A 17,359-nucleotide genomic window follows, 5' to 3' on the forward strand; every position below is an offset into this window, starting at 1 on the left:
CACTAAAAGGAACCTGGGCTCTACCATCCAGAGATTAGTCTATTGACTGACTTCATGACAAAGAATGCAGGTTCTAATTGACAACCCCAGTGAAACCTCTGAGGGTGCAGAGGGGAGTCCTTCCCAGAAGAGGGACAGAGGAGATGAAGGCCTGGACTTCCTTCTAGAGACAGGCTGGTCTGGGAAGATGGAATGGCAGCAGCTAAGTGCTTTTCATGGGACAAAACTTGTCCAAATTTAAAGTTCTGAGACCATGTTCCTTTTACTTCTGTGTATAATATGTTCTTCTGAAACTGAAATAGTGGCAATAAAAAAAAGTACTCTTTATTCCTATGAAAATCAATGAAAGTTTATCTAAAAGAATAAATGCTTAAAATCATCTAAGAGAAAAATAAAAAGCAGGTGTTACTTGTTTTATAAGAAAAAGACAATAGAATTATAGCTGATTGAAACAAATTCTTCCAAATGCGTTATAATTTAATTCTTATTCTGATGTATATAGTATTAATTATATTCCATTATCCAAATCAATGACTACAAACTACTGGTTAAATGGTTTGTTTTAGAAATGATGACAAAAGCTATATCAATAGACAAATGATTTTGGAAGATTATTTTTCCAAGCAAGTTTCCAGTTTTTAAGTTTATAAAAGATAATTCAGTGCTAAAATTTATATAAGCTTATGCTCAGATCATCTTGGTCAACAAAATTAGAGCTTGTGGAACAGAATAAAGTGATTCAAGAGAGGTTAGACTCAGCGAAGCTGATTCAGCACATTATTACAGCAAACAAATTTCAAAGTGAATGTGATGGATTGTGTTAATACCCTTTAAAAGTAATTTTAAAACCTCAGAGGCACTGTGCTTATGCTTCTATAAAGTATAAGATATCGATAGGTATGAATTTAGTCATCCCCAAGGATTTTCAAATGCTGTGTAGTTCCATGACACAATTTTGAAGTTGCTAACCCAAACAACTTTTTCTTGTCCCAGGTTTCCTAATCATCTTTTGATTACCACTCCTTAAGAGTCAGGTGTTAGAGTTAGAGAAGACTTTGCTCACCTCCTGCTTAGGGATTATAATCAGAAAGGCTAAACTATCTAAGTGCAGAATTATCTCATGAACAGTGAGCAGTGTGGCCTTATGCAATAGCATGATTCTTATTTTAATATTATTTCATATAAATTACTGTATAAAACATAATGTGCATAAATGTTATTTATAGTTATATTACTTAGTGCTCTCATTTTACTAAGTCCTTCACATAATGTCACCTTTAAATATTTTACTATAAATATTTATTTTATATATTTTAGATAAACAATTTAAATATGTCTTAAAATGTGCATACATGTTTCCTACAGATACTTGAAATTACCAAATTTATATAAATTAATTTGTAACTTAGTTTACTCCAAGGCCTGGGGATCACTTGCATATAAATTACATTTTTATTCTAATCAGTAATACAGACTCTTAATTTGAGTTTTGCATTTAATGAAAGAGGAAGAAATGCTGAAATCATTTAGCCCCAGGCAAGAGTTATGTATATTGATAGGTAATTGTTAGAATCATTTGTTTTGTACACACAGACTAAAAGAGGAAATTATAAAATCATTATTTTTCTGCTTGAATATAAAGGGCTGCATACATACATTTTTTTCAATACTTTTTCAACACTTGGTAAGAAACACATGCAGTTAACCCATTTTCTTATCATTAATTGGATTAATATATTTATTTATTAATTACACTAAAAAGGAGACTTTTTTGAAACAGCAGCTTTTCTCAGTCATAGCATTAATTTGGTTTAAACATCCTAGCTTCTACTATACATTGTCTGGGGGCCCATCATCAATAAATAATTAAATATAAGGAAAATAAATTTGGGAGTAATTAGTGGTTTAAAACCAGAGACTTAAAAAGTAAATGAACTAGTTATCACAGGATCTAGTCTTATTATAGGTCTGTGACAAGTGTCTAATATTTATAAGTGGTAATAAATCAGGGCTAGATTCTATCCAACCCCTTGTTAAAATACAATATTAATTTAACAAGTTAATGATAAATTGTTATGAATGTCTTCTACCTGCAGCACTAGTTTTATACTGATGACATTGGCATGATCAACATTAATTATAGACAAGGCTTCACTGAAAGCATTGGCTTATTCTAAACAAAGAATGATTTAATATCAACTATTCTCAAACAGCCCATGGTTTGGTAACTATTCTTTAATTTTTAAAGGGGGGGTACTAAATAACCTTATCTAGTCCTTCAGCCACTTAGGGATTATCTTTTGCAAGAAACTTAGTTTTGAAAACTTATCAGAATGCAAGTGTCTCAAAGTTATATATTGATTCTGCTGACATCTTGCTATAGTCAACATAGTCAAGGTTCTAAAATAATGGCACCTTATCTTAAGATTTTTTTTTTAAGGCTCAAATTGTCTCTCATGTGATGTCTAAATCCAAGGGAAAACTATGTGAGAAAATGTCTTATTTGCAAGATATATTTGAGATGTAAGTGAGGATCTCAATTTTTAAACTCTAATCAGAAAAAATATGGCCTGTGATAAAGATAAGAAGAAAAATCAGACTCCTAAATCCATGCAAAAGATTGTTATCTTTGTCTTCTGTATATCTTCTATAAAAACATTTAAGTCCTCAGTTTAAAATCTTTGAATGCCAGCACTGATAAAGTTTGAATGCAAAGAAAAAACTGTGATATATTATTAAGAGAAATTTAGTTAGAGCTAATTACAGATTCATTAAATTTTATTTTTACATTCCATTAGATCATAGCAAGGTTACATATCTGAACCATAACATCTCAGCACAAAATGCAAATTTTATTCTCTAATGTATTATGATCAGTCAATATGTACAATTTTTTATTTCAATGAGTTTTATATTTTTCTAAAAGTAGTAAGCAAAGATATTGCCCATTAGACTACTGAGTACTTTTATAAAGATAAATTTCCCTTTGCTTAGTTGTTAACAAATATGCTTTCCTCTGTACTTTGGCTGCCAGAGCACTTAGATTCAAATTCATTTAAGTCAGTGATTCACTTCTGTTTTTTTCCCAAACCCCTATGTACTGGGTCTTGATGAAGACCTTCTATTTCCAATCTAAATGTCATGCTTTTAATTCTTTTACTTTGTTATTCTTTTCACACACTCAGAAGTAAGCTGCTCTCAAGTAGCTTGCAGTCTAGCAGGGATCAGGGTAACAAACATGATGGAGGTGTGCACCAGGTGTTATGGGAACAGATGGAGCAGGGAGAATAGGGAAGAGAATTTCAGCAGGTGCCCTTCAGTTGGCTTTTGAAGGAAACATGTGAGTTATCAAGATGATTAAAGAGGAGAAAAAGTAATTATTCTCTCATACAATTTAAAAAATATTTATTTAATTTATAAATATTTATAAGGTAGGCAAATAAAGATTTACATTTGCAGGGCACTGTGTGATGGGGAGAGACATTGCTTCTGCTACCCCCAAGCACACAGTGCAGCAGGATGAAGGCAACTGATGAAGAGGCCCAGATACAATTCTGCTCAACCTGGGCAACTTCATGCATGACTGGAATAGACTATGAAGCCAGAGAGGCAAATGTCCTTGAGGTCTTTATGTTACTGGTTTAAAGGCTGATCTTTACCCCAGAAACTATTGTCCAAAGAGACAGTAAGGAGATCAATTAGCAGTAACATGCACAAGTGATGGGTAGTCAAACTGAGCATTATACCCTAAAACACATTTCAAAATGCAGACTGATGTCCCAGTCTCCAATCTCTCCAACTCTGTCTTGTTCATCATTTTCTGCTTCCATTTACCAGCCCCCTTACACAGTCTACTCTTTGAAAATGCAACCTTTGCATTATTTAACAAGGACAATAGGAAGGCAAATTTCATGTCTGTTTGCTTTTCTTGCATCTAGGAATGTGACAGAAGCTGCATTTTTACTTTCCACCTCAGTGGAAGTGACATTAGTGCCCCTTTTCACAGGGATTTCCTTCTGAATGCTCAATTCCCATCTCTTCAAAAAAATTGCTTCCCTCTGATTTTTGTATCTTTAAACTTACCCATTCCATTAACTCTTATTTCTCTTAAATTAGACCCCTCTACAACCCCATGTGTTTTATTTTATCACTTCTTTCTCACTCTCAAGATTCATGAGAGTAAACTTCATTAACAAACTCCTTTTCCTTGCCTCCCATTTGTCCCAAATTGAAATTAGCTCTCTAGAGCCACAACTTCATTGAACCATTCTTATCGAGTTCAATGAATGTATTCATAAGTGTCTTTTGTATCTTTATCTTTAATTTCTTGGTATGATATGATGCTTATATTTCACATCCTTCCTTGTAGAAATAAATGAAGTACATATCTTACTGAGTTTTAATAAGCTTTTGTCATATCCTGTGGCTTAATATGAGGTTCAATTTCTCTACAAGAACATTAGAAATTCAAGTGAATGATCAAGAAACAAAATGCCTATAAGGTGACTGAAATAATATGTTATTGTCAATAGCCAGTTATCATATCATATTGTATCATATACATATGAATTAACAGTTAATTTAGGGATAACACATTACAGCTTTCATTTATTTTTTTCTTCAATAATTTTTATAAAATAACAATAAATTATAACAATATGACATACAACCTCTAAGATGCCTCATAATAATTTCACCCTCTTATCATTGACACTGTTGTGTAGTTTCTTGACCTTGAACGTGGGTTGGAATTATCAACTAAGTTATAATAAATGTAACAAGGAAGGGTTATGGGATGTCACTTCAGAGATCAGGTTATAAAAAGTTTTGGACATGTGTTTTCTCTCTCTCATGTATTTCTTGCTTTAGAGGAAGCCTGAGGCTATGTCATGAGATAGTCCTATAGGGATGTCCCTGTGGCAAAAGTCGAGAGAAGCCTCTGACCAACAGCCAGCAAGATATCCTTATTCTAACACTTGTGAGGGAGTGAGCCTACCAAAAAACTAAGTGAGTGGGCTTAGAAGTGTGTCTTCTCCAAGTCAAATATTCAAATTAGTCTGCAGACATGCCTGACACCTTGCTTGTCTGCAGTTTCATGAGAGGCCTTGAGCTACACACATCCAGCTAAGCCATATCCATATTCCTGGCCCACAGAAACTGTGAGGTAATAAATGTTTATTGCTTTAAGTTACAAATTTTGAGGGAAATCTGTTATGTAGCAATAAATAGTACACATACTTGACTATTTAAAAGAGGAATCTCTTTTCTAAGTAATGTATAGCTTATCACCAATTTTTGTATTATTAAAAAATTAAGGCTCTTCTCAATGGTATACTATTCGTTAGCAAGGATTATTTATGGTTACTCAAGAAGTAATAATTTTGATTAGGCTATTAGAAATTCAGGACAAATCATTTTTGAACACAAATTTCCCAAAGAATCGATACAGTTCATTGTTTAATTTGTAAAACCAGTGACTATAAATGCCCCTGGGTTTATAGATGAGTAAGTGTCTCAACATAACATTTGCAAAGAGGGAAGGTTTCAGCTACAGGCAGAATCTTCCTCATCTAGTCCTAATTAATTAGTCAATATCTAGGACAAATATATTTGCCTAGATTTAAGTAAGGAGGATGACTGTGTCTTGTTGAGAGGAACCCCAGCGACCTCCAACCATCTGATACAGTTCAGAAATGTCACAGGGATCAAAGTGGTAAATGTTTGAGACCAAGAAGGAAATAAAGAACTGCCTCCTTCCTGAAACAATCAAAATAAAGCTAGCAGAGGTCAACTGAACACATTGACAATAAAGAGGATAACAATTATGAAGTTAAAGTATATTAAAATTACCTTGGGACTCAGTATAAATATGCAGAAATTTTGAGAAGATGTCAGTTCATAAATAAGGTAAATACATATTTTACTCATTAAAGTAATTAAGAATATTGATCTTAGAATTATTTATTTAAAATGCAATTTAAAATACACCTGTTCCAAAGTGAACTGGGAGAAGAGAAAGTCCATGAAGTATATTCAAAACAGAAGGTAAGTTAAATACATATGATCAACTAAAGGAAAAAATTAGAGCTGAGCTAATCTTACTTTTGTAATAAGATAGAAATCTCAGAATAAATAAAATGGCTTGGCAATGGTGTAGAGACTTATTTCCTGTCATAGTTTAGGCCATAGTGAATGCATCACAGCTCTCATGGCTTTCTAACTGCTTCTGCAGCTTATATTCTGTTTCTCAATGATTTTACCCACTCCTATAAGATTTATTTTCCCAAATCAAAGGTCTCATCATGCTTGTTGTCTGCACAAAATGTGTAATATCTCTCCCTGACTACTAAATCAGCTAAGCTTTCATGACACTCCAGTAAGTCTCCCTGCAGAGTGGAAACAAGCAAGCTCCATGCCCAGCTTCCCAGGCTGGTTTTATGGCTTTGCTACTTACCAGCTGTAAGTGTGATGGGCATAGTAACTAAAATTCTCTGTACTTCAGTTTTCTTATTTACAAGACACAATAATGATTTTAATGAGCACAGATGTCTATTGTGAAAATTAAGAGAAATAATTCATGATGTGTTAGGAATAGTGTCCTGGTCCATGATGAGCACTAGATAAGTGGATCTATTACTTTATTATTGGGGCTAGTTTTGTTATTTGAGATTCAAAGTAATGTAAGATTGAATGTCTGCTATGTGATAGAAGGTTTTATATATGTTATCCATTTAACTTGAACAAGTTTCTGAAACAGAAATTATTATTCCTTTGTTACAGATGAGAAGACTAAGATCTACACATGTTAAATAACTTCTCTAAATTGTTACAGTGACTGAGTGCTACAGACAAGTCCCAGCCCAGGTTTCCTGACTTCATGTTGAGGGTACTTTTTACTGCACAAGAGCTACTTCCAGGTTGTCACCTAGTGCTCCACTGTGAAGAATATTGGTTAATAGTGTTGGCTATGAGTTTGAATCCCAGTTGCTTGCAATTCATAGAAACTCTCTGAGATTCAGTTTTCTCCACTGTAAAAGATGGACAGTGATGCTCAATTTTATAAAAATATTAAGAGAATTGCTTCACTTAGTACAATAGCTGGTGTATATCATGTGCAAGATTTTATTCGTTTATATATTTCTTATTATTAGTTTTATTAATTTACATTGACACAATGTCATGCCATCCTAACTTCTCACGCTTTACACCCTGGTTTCCAGTGCCTTAATCTTCCATCTATTGAAAATGTACCCGTCCTTTGTAGAGAAATGTTTTCATTTGTCCGAAAGCATTGCCTTATTCTTTAATTAGATACAAATCCCCAATCCCTTGCCCAAGCTCTGTGGGTCTAGATATTCTTAACCATTGAGAAGTTTTCTTATTTTAAAAAGCTGAAAGTTTGCATATCTTGTATATTACATGACATCCTCAGGTAGGATCTGGAACAGAATCTGTAATTACACAGTAATATTTTTGCTGCAAAAAGTTCAGACTCAGGATAAGTAAAGACTGTATAAACAGGCTCATATCAGTTCTGGTTATATTCTAACATAGGTATAGTAGGTTAGCCTGTGCTGCCAAATAATTACATTAAAATAATTTTGTTCAGTTTTATTTTATTTTAGGATTGCACATGAATAATTGCAGACTTGCATAACTACCTCAGCCCCTCACCAGGGTTTTGTAGGTTCTTTCCCAATGTTCTGTGGTTTCTATCTAGAACAATTTTGTATTTAGTCATGTTATGCTCCATGACTGCACAGGGTCTCTACGAGCAGAGTGTATCTTCAACTTTGTATGCTTTTCAGGACTGAGGAGGTTCTTAATTCCCAGTAGGTGTGTTAGGTATACTTTAGAAACAAGAAAAAAATCACACCATATTCCAAATGTGCTAAAAGTACTGTCTTCCAAATATGACAATACTCTCTTTTCATGATCATTAATATACATTGAGTGATAATTCAAGCAATGTTGTGGTTTTTTTATTTGTTTTTTAAGAAGCAATCTAAATTGTATTGGTATTAAATTCCATAAGAAGATCTCATAAAGAATTTAACCCATTAATGGTTTGCTTGAATTAGGATTCCAGAAAAGGTAGGTAATGGTCCAAAATTTCCAATTTTAATCTAAATTGGGGAAATTAGGGCTTGATGGGGAAACATTCTTAGCGTCATATTTTGCAATTTATAGGTAAGTCATATAAAAGTCAATGATGCTTTTCTTTGACTAAAATTGATTTAATGCTGTGTGTTTATGGACATTTTCTTTCTTAGTGATGATATACTTTAGAAGAAGAAACATAGTAATTCTTGCTGTCTCACCTATATGTTGTCCATACATGTGATAAAAGAAGCTGAAACAATATGCAGTATTCGTGGGTCCATAAGGATTTTTGGGAGCAATGCTGAAAACAGGGCTGAGGAGTCGAGCCTTTTCACCTTCCAATCTTGGTCGAGATGTCTCTATGTACATATAAAAACCTTTAAAAAGACAAAATAAGATGTTTAAACATATTATTATTATTAAGTAACGTGAAATTTGAAATTATAAGTTTTAGCTTTCATACAAGTGCACATTGATAAGAGGATTGGCATCTCATTTATGACATCTGAAAATGTATGATATAATATAAAGAATAAATGATTTACATAATTAAAGTAAATTGTTTAAAATGTATGAAAATTTAGAGAAAATTAGAATTTTACACTTAAATTTTCAAAATAAAAAAATAATCCTAGTCTCTCAACTATATGTCAGTGAATTCTGAGAGAAAATTAATGTCTACAAATCTTGGAAATACCTGAATTATTGATACTGTGCATAAAATTTTAATATTTTATTCCACAGTCTTCAAATATATACTTAAGTATTCTCTTGCCTTTCAAATTAATGGCATTTCTAACATTTCAAGGCTGGAGTATGATTGTTACGAACACATTTCATACCCTCTTACCTTCTTTGGAGCCACTACGATCAGCATTAGGTCCTGTGTTTGGAGTATATTTTGTATTTCTTGTTGCAGTACTTTGCTTTGTCCAGTCAAAATTATCTGTATCATCTTGGGTGAACAAACAAATGTTACCATCTTCAAATCCACAATGAAATTCTCCTGTTAACAGATTTTAATTAAAGTGATTAATATTAATTAAATGAATACAAATATTGCAATAGTCTTATAGGAGAAATTTAAATCATTATACAGCAGTAATAATGCAAGATTGAGATAATGGAATCAGAGCCATAATTTTGCACAAGATTACAACTAAACATAAAATGATTTCATTTTAATGAAAAATAAAAATACTATATAAATCATTCTCTTGTTTAGTAACTTCAACCCGAACCTGAACCATTTCCTGTTGAAATATTCAGGTAACTAAAATGAAAGATGGTGATTCCCCCCTGATTTATGGCTGAAGAGTTTTCTCAGCACAAGAACAATTCAAACTAAGCTGTCAATAGGAAAGTGATGTCTTCTCATTTACCTGGCAGCATGTTAAAGCTGTGTACACTGAGGTTGTAACTTTTCACACAGTGTCTAGAGATGCTTTTGTGTATACTCATTTGCACAAATGGAAGTTTACTTATGGGAAGCTAATGACAAATTCTTTTAAAAAGTAGATATGTGTCATACTTTACTTGAATATTGGTTTGCCAGATGCTTGAAATTCACTAGAAATAAAATAATGAAAAGACTTTATGATGATCACATGGAAGGACTGAGATATTTTGAATGCCTGCTGCATGTTGAGTTCATACCCAACAAGTTTAGAGAGAGCTTTCTTCAACTGTCCCTGAAATGAGGGTGGTAGAAATATTTCTAAATATCACAGGGTTTTCTTACTGGGATGTACCCTGTTGGAAACAGAGGAGTAAATAAAGGAGATGATAATGTCTACTAGACACAGAATTAAAATTATCCTTAAATGAGAAAATTTTAGCAGAGTTTATATAATTTCATTCAAATTTGTTCAACTCTATGAAATCATAATAATACTAATTTGTGAGGCTCACGTAAAGAAAACTTTGGCTAAGGTCAGCTAGTAAAAAATAAAGTCAAAACAGTGTATAGATTCTCTGGAATTCATAGAGATATGATCATCTGAAAAACAAAGATTCTCATTTGTGTTTTTCCCCCTCTACTATGGGTTAGAGTTATTACATATCATTGAGAGTGTAGCCCTTGCAGTTGGGGTCATGTCTCTGAATTAATCTTTGTGTTGCTATATACTAGTAATGAACTACCTGAAAGGGGCTTAAGAAAGCTATCCCATTTACAATAGCATAAAAATAATAAAATACTTAAGAATAAGCTTAACCAAAGAGATTAAAGAATTATACATTAAAACTATAAAACACTGATGAATAAAATTAAAGGCACAAATAGATGGAAAGACACCCCATGTTCTTTGATTGGAAAAATTAATATTATTCAAATATCTATACTACCCAAAGTGATTTGTAGATTCAATGCAATCCCTTTAAAAATAATAATAGCTTTTTTTAAATATAGAAATGCAAAAAAGATTCCTAAACTTCCTGTGAAACCACACAAGATCCCAAATTGCCAATTATGAGCTAGAAGAACAAAATTGGAAGCATCACACTTACCAGTTTTAGAGGAATCAAAAGACTATGATACTTGCACACTGTTGGTGGGAAAGTAAATTAATACATCATGAAAATTAAATGGAGGTTCCTCAAAAAGTCTAAATATAGACTTTGATCCAATACCATATGATCCAATAATCTGTTTTAAGAGTCTATACCCAAAGCAAATTAAACAAGTACTTCAGAGATATGCACTCCCATGTTCATTGCACTATTATTCACAGTTGCCAAGATATAGAAACGACCTAAGTGTCCATGGATAAATGAATAGATAAAAAAATTGTGGCAGATATATACCATGGGATATATTTAAGCCTAAAAAATTTAGGCTATCCCAACATTTTCAATAACATGGATGAAACTAGAGGACACTATACTAAATGAAAAAGCCAGACACAGAAAGAAAAACTGCATAATATCACTTACATGTAGAATCTAATAAAAGTCAAATATATAGAAGCAAAGAGTAGAATGAAGGTTGTCAGGGACTCGGAGGAGATGGAAATGGAGAGATGTTGGTCAAAGGGTATAAACTTTCAATTATGCAAGATGAATAAGTTCTGGAGATCTGCTGTACAACATTGTGCCTGTAGTTAACAATGCTGTATTGTACACTTAAAAATTCATGAAGATAGTAGATCTCATATTTACTGTTCTTATAATAAAAAAAGAGAAGGAAGGAAACTATTGGTATTTACAAATAAAAGTAAAACTGAACACTTTCCCTTTGAATTTAAGGAATACATTTCTGTTTTGTTTTTGTTTTCAGATTCAAGAATCATGGCATTTCTGTGTTTTCAAAGGCAAGCATCTCCTCTGAGCCCCTTACAATCTTCATTGTACTCTTTGCTTCTATTCTGTTCCATTAGTCTAAATAACAATTTTTATGCCAGTACCATACTCCTTTGATTTCTATGGCTTTGTAATATAGTTTAAAATCAGAACATTTGATGCCTCCAGCCTTGACCTTCTTGCTCAAGATTGTATTGGTTATTTAGGATGTTTTGTGGTTCCATATGAATTTTAGTATTGTTTTGCTATTTCTATAAAGAATGCCATTGATATTTTTACAGAAATTGAATTGAATTTGCAGATCATTTTGTGTAGTATGGACATTCTAGCAATATGAATTCTTCCAGTCCATGAACACAGGATGTCTTTTCATTTATTTGTGTTTTTAATTTCAACAATATTATAATTTCAGTGTACAAACCTTTGATTTCTTTTGTTAAGTTTATTAATAAGTACTTTATTCTTTTTTATTGGTACTGTGAATAAGATTTTCTTATTTCATTTTCAGATAGTTCATTGTTAGTCTATAGAAAAGCCACTGTTCATTGCATGTTTATTTTGTATCACACCACTTTACTGAATTTGTTTATTAGTACTAACTTTGGACTGATATCATAGAATGGGTAATTGAAGTCTCTTTTAAGTTTTAAGTTGTTTGCTAGAGATAGGCAAGTTTTCATGCATGCTATATAAATATATTTATATATGCATTTTAATAATATAAATATTATTTACATTTACATTATGTTATGAATAAATATTTCATATATATATCATCTTGTACTCATAATCTCTACAGCAAAAAAGTTCAAAAAATAATTGTCCTAAAATTTTAAATTTTAACAGTTTTAGAGACTGTAGAACTTAAATCAAACCAAATACACTTTTCAAAAACTTAAAAACCTCTTTACAGTAGCAAATTCCAGCTTCACTGCTGAGATACTTGAGCGACTCCAGAACTCATTTCAATTTGATTTCATATATATTTTTTGGATTGCCACAGAAATGACTGTATGACATGGAAGCATGGATCAGACAGACAAATCTCAGAGGCATGGAAAGGAGCAGATGCGTGGAGGGGGAGAGATTAACCAAATAATTTATATGCATATATGCATAACACAAGGACACGGACAATGGTGTGGTGAGGAACTGGGGAGTGGGGTGGGGCAGGGTGGAATGGGTCAATGGGGGTAAAAGAAACATTTGAAATTTCTTGAACAATAAAAAACAAAACAAAAAACAGTCCAGTCAGGTTTGGTCTGAGGGCACCCTTCCTAATGAAATAAGCAGCGTATTAGAAGGACACGGGAGCACTACTGGTGTACATTGGAACCTGTAGAACATGGTTTTCTTGACAACTAACCATTTTTCCTTTCTGTTAAATTTTCCAATCAAAAGATTAAAAAATTAAATAGAAGACCCTCATTTTTAAAATTTAATAAATCCATTTTTGGGGTCTAATGAAGAACCAGACTATAACAAGTTTTTTTAAAAAAAAATATTGATTTTTAGAGAGAGAGGAAGGGAGAGGGAGAGGGAGAGAGAGAAACATAAATGTGAGGGCAAAACATCGATTGGCTGCTTCCTACACACCCCACATGAAATTACTCTATATATTTTGGAAGTGGATATTTTGGATACATTCACTTAAGTACTATGCAAGTTGATGAAATGCAAAAGAGCATTTAGGAATAGTTTGATTTGTTGCCAATACATAATACCTCATATCACATCTATTATCATATTAAATATAATATGTATTCCATTACCATCCTACAATTAATTATTTTCTGTTAAGATGTTTCAGACACACTATAATTTATAATTTAGCCAATGTATATTCCAAATATTATAAAACTTTATTATCAAGAGAAAAATTTTTTTGGAAGAAATTGCTAAATGGTATAAAAATTCATTACAAATAATTATAAATAACATATAACAAGTAAGATTTAGTAGCACTTTCTTATTTTTTCTCATTTAGATGCTTTTCCTGAACTGTTTAATTTTCCCTTTCCTTTTAACTTTATTAACAGTATCATTACTGGGAAAGTATGTTTTAATAAGTTGTAGAGGATTATCAATAAGTATATTGTAAATATACCAAAATTAGAGTAACAGAAAACAAGTTTGTTAGGGTCTTGGTGCATGGAGGTTTAACTACAAAGGAGCATAGGGAAATTTTAGGGGTGATGGAACTTTGTGGTGCTGGCTACATGACTATGAATAGCCCAATGACTCTTAAATAAGTCTTAAATAGAATGAATTTTACCATATATAAATCATACCTTGAAAACAAATGACAAAACTTAAAAAATACTGTAGTGTTTAAGAAGCAGATCTCAGGTAAAGTAGTCTGAGGGAATGAAAAATTCTTTCCATAGCAAAAATCTAAAACAAAACATTACCTTCTTTTACATGTTGGTCTATTTTCATCTCTTATTGAAAGCCTGGCTAGCTTATTAAGAGCCTGAATTTATAAATGGCTTTGTTTTATAAAACATTTTTCTTATATGTATTTAGGACTTGAAGGCAATAGCAGGGTTAAATAAATCAATTAATAAGGAAAAATGTAACTGTCAATAATATAAAAATAATTATCCTTGATAACTTACAGGAATCATTGTGTAACACTTACTAAAAATCTTTATTCTAAACAACTCTCAGCTTCCATCGTATTGACTATTCATTAAAAACCATAAAGTACACAGCTAATGGAAATCTTTGATGTAGAAAGTTATGCTCGAAATTATTTTAAAAATAAAATATCCAATCCATTGTTTGACTACATGTAAAATGCTTGCTGAAGAAGAGATATTGCTAACTATGACCTAAAGGATCCAAGCTTTTTACAGAAGCATTCAAATTCTAAATTGTTTATCTTCAAGACACTCTTCTGGCTTCCAGGACTTTTGAACACCATACTCCAGACACACTGAGCTTTTGCTCAATTGCTATCTGAAAATGACCTTCATCTCAAAGACAGGCATGCCTTTCTTCACCTTCACTTAAGGGGCCTCTATTCAACTTTCAGGCCCCAGCTCAATTATCATCTCTTCTGTAAAACTTTCTCATTTGCCAAAAATATTAATAATACTTATTATCTTGTATTGAAGTAATCTGTTAGCAAACACTCCATGTACTAGATATTCATATGCCTTTCATTCAGTAGCTAGGCTGTTCAAAATTTTTTTTCCTTGAATTGAAATACTTGTAAACTTTATCCTGTATCTAGTTTTAATCTTCCCATGACAACTCTTTTTAAACATTTCTAGTTAGTATGCAGTCAGAGAACCTACCTTGAAAGGAATTATAATCAATATAGTAATTAACTAGCAATAGTGCCATGGAAAGAAGCCAGGGAGAATCTTATTTATGCAATTAATTCATCCTGAAACTGTCATGTATTTGTTCTCTTAACAAATGATCATTTGAACACCTGCTAAATATCAGATGCTGTGATAAACACAAGATAGTAAGACATAAGGAGAAATTAGAAACATGCAGTTTTTAAATATTTTATAATTTACTGGAGGATTATTTTACCACACAGATGAAGATAAATTATTATGAGAAATCAACAAGAGGAAACTTTTAGTGGAGGAAGATGCATTTGTGCTAAACCATGTAATGAGAGTGAACCTCAAAGGGTTGATAATAATATCCACATTAAAGGGTCATTTGTCATGATTAAAATAAACTTTTACACATGAAAGCAATATGTAAACAATAGAGATCTATAAAAATATTCAATATTATAATTTGAATATGGAGAAGTGGCATTAAAGAGGATCTTTAGTAGAAAATACAGCAAGAACAGATTCTGTAGTTTTGTCTTTGTTACATAGTAAGTGAAAGACCATTGCCGAAAAGGAACTACAGTACAATGAGAGAAAAGACTTGGCATCCAATGTTTTCTTCCCTAAGTATAGGTAATGGAGACTTTTGGATGGATGGGAGTGAGAGTGCAAAGAGGCTCTTCATTCCTTTATTAGCCAAGAACAACATATTCCTAAACACAAAATAAGAAGCAAAAATCAATTCTTAATTTTAATGTGAAATATTATTAAGAGGATGGTGACCAGATTATCTTCATTTTTCATAAAAGATTGGGATATATACAGAATAGTGATCCATGAAAAATATTTTTTGTCTTCCATTCCTCATCAGAGGATATGTTTATATTGACTTTAGTGAGAGGGAGGAAAGGGGAGAGAGAAACACCTATGTAAAAGAGAAACTGATAGATTGCCTCCCATTTGTGCCCTGGTGGGGACCAAACTTGCAACCTAGGTATGTGCCTTGACCAGAAATAGAGCCCACAACCTTTTGGTGTATGGGATGGGATGCCACTCCAAGCAATGGAGCCACCTAGCCAGGGCTCCATGAAAAATCTTGATTAAACCATTCAAATAGAATTGTCTAAATAAAAATAGTATTTTATGAGTGGAATATAAAAACCAAAAACGGAAAATTAAAGAAAAATAATAGCAATAAAAATGATATGTAATACCTCAAAAGAAAATAATAATTCCACAGTTACACAAATAACAAACATTAAGCAGGTTGGAGTAAATGCTCCATGTTTAGAAAAATTTATAAAAATCAATATCAATATTGAATAATTTGTCTTTATGCTAATATCCTTTGAAACTTAAAATTCGCATTTAATGCTGGTTTTGCTGATTCAAAGCCAGCCTATTTAAAACCAAATAACAGTAGTTGCTAAATAGTATTTGTATGTTTATGCATTTTCTATTTCTCTTAATTGTGAAATACAATGCCGTTTTTATTGTGAAAATATACTTACTCAAATGAGGATTAACAGGAGCTACAAAGAAAGCAAAAAATAATGTTAGCATGGCTTAAATGTCTTTTATCAATAAAAGCCTAATCAGTGTCTCATAGTTCTTTACCAAAACTTAATGATCTTCCCCACTGTGACCACAGAGAGTTATGTCTGCAATCCATTTTATTCTAGGGGATTGAATAGACCCTACTGTTCAGCAATAACAGTCTGAAAGTACCCAAAGATCAATGTTTAATAGCATGTGGAACTTGTCATTTTCCAAAAAATGGAGTTGCTGACCTTTTATATCTTAACTAGAGCTAAGGAAAACACAGAAATCAAAACTGAGGCTGACAGTAGGCCAACATATAATCTAGATATTTTAATACTGAAAGCAATTATCCAACAGATTACACCTTAGTTGTTTGGCTGTTATTTACTTCTGCTGAAAATAACACCATGTATATGAAAATAAAGCAATCCTCATATCACATCATATATGTGTCCTAAAACAAATAGTCACTTCAATGCTTCTTTGGTTAATTACATTCATACAAATGTGTACACAAAAACAGAGTTTTCAAATGCTAAGCAACATCTTTGCATTTTTGTACACCAGAAGAAATATTTATCTTAAAAAACTGTGTTCGCAAAACAAGTACCAATTGATTTCTTTATACACACACACACACACACACACACACACACACATATGAATTTTATTGATTTTTATTTTAGAGAGAGGAAGGGAGAAAAACATCAATCTTGCACACTCTCTACCCAGGATCAAGCCTACAACCCAAGCATGTGCCCTGACCAGGAATTGAACCAACAACCTGAGCCACACCTGCCAGGGCTACAATTGATATCTAACTGAAACAACAGCAAAAATATATCTAACCTAAAAGACAAAATGGTTTCTGTATATATTGATTAATCATTTATCACTCAGAAAGAAAATTCCATTCTGGATGAAGGACAGCATTATTGTACTCTCCCAAGATTACAATGGGCAGTTATTCTAACCTGCAAAAGTTTATGTATTTTGTTGTTAATTTCTAGTGTTTGATATTAACCACTTATGTTAAACTTGGGACATTATTAGTTAAGTATGAAAGTCAATAAATGCATACACATGCACAAAACATGTTCATATATAATTGT

The 17,359-nt window shown here is 32.2% G+C and overlaps 1 protein-coding gene across 1 annotated transcript in view; it reads right to left on the reverse strand.

Moving 5' to 3' along the window:
* The window catches only part of MDGA2 (MAM domain containing glycosylphosphatidylinositol anchor 2), an 829,367-nt gene that overhangs the window by 22,590 nt on the left and 789,418 nt on the right, over positions 1 to 17,359 (reverse strand). The window contains exons 12-14 of the mRNA XM_081140380.1: positions 16,217 to 16,237; positions 8,954 to 9,109; positions 8,322 to 8,480 (exon numbers count right to left, since the gene is read on the reverse strand). Of these exons, the coding sequence (XP_080996506.1) occupies positions 8,322 to 8,480; positions 8,954 to 9,109; positions 16,217 to 16,237 (336 nt within the window). The remainder of the gene's footprint in view (positions 1 to 8,321; positions 8,481 to 8,953; positions 9,110 to 16,216; positions 16,238 to 17,359) is intronic.

The sequence above is a fragment of the Miniopterus schreibersii genome, assembly GCF_964146895.1.
Source record: "Miniopterus schreibersii genome assembly, chromosome: 1".
Classification (NCBI taxonomy): Eukaryota; Metazoa; Chordata; class Mammalia; order Chiroptera; family Miniopteridae; genus Miniopterus; species Miniopterus schreibersii.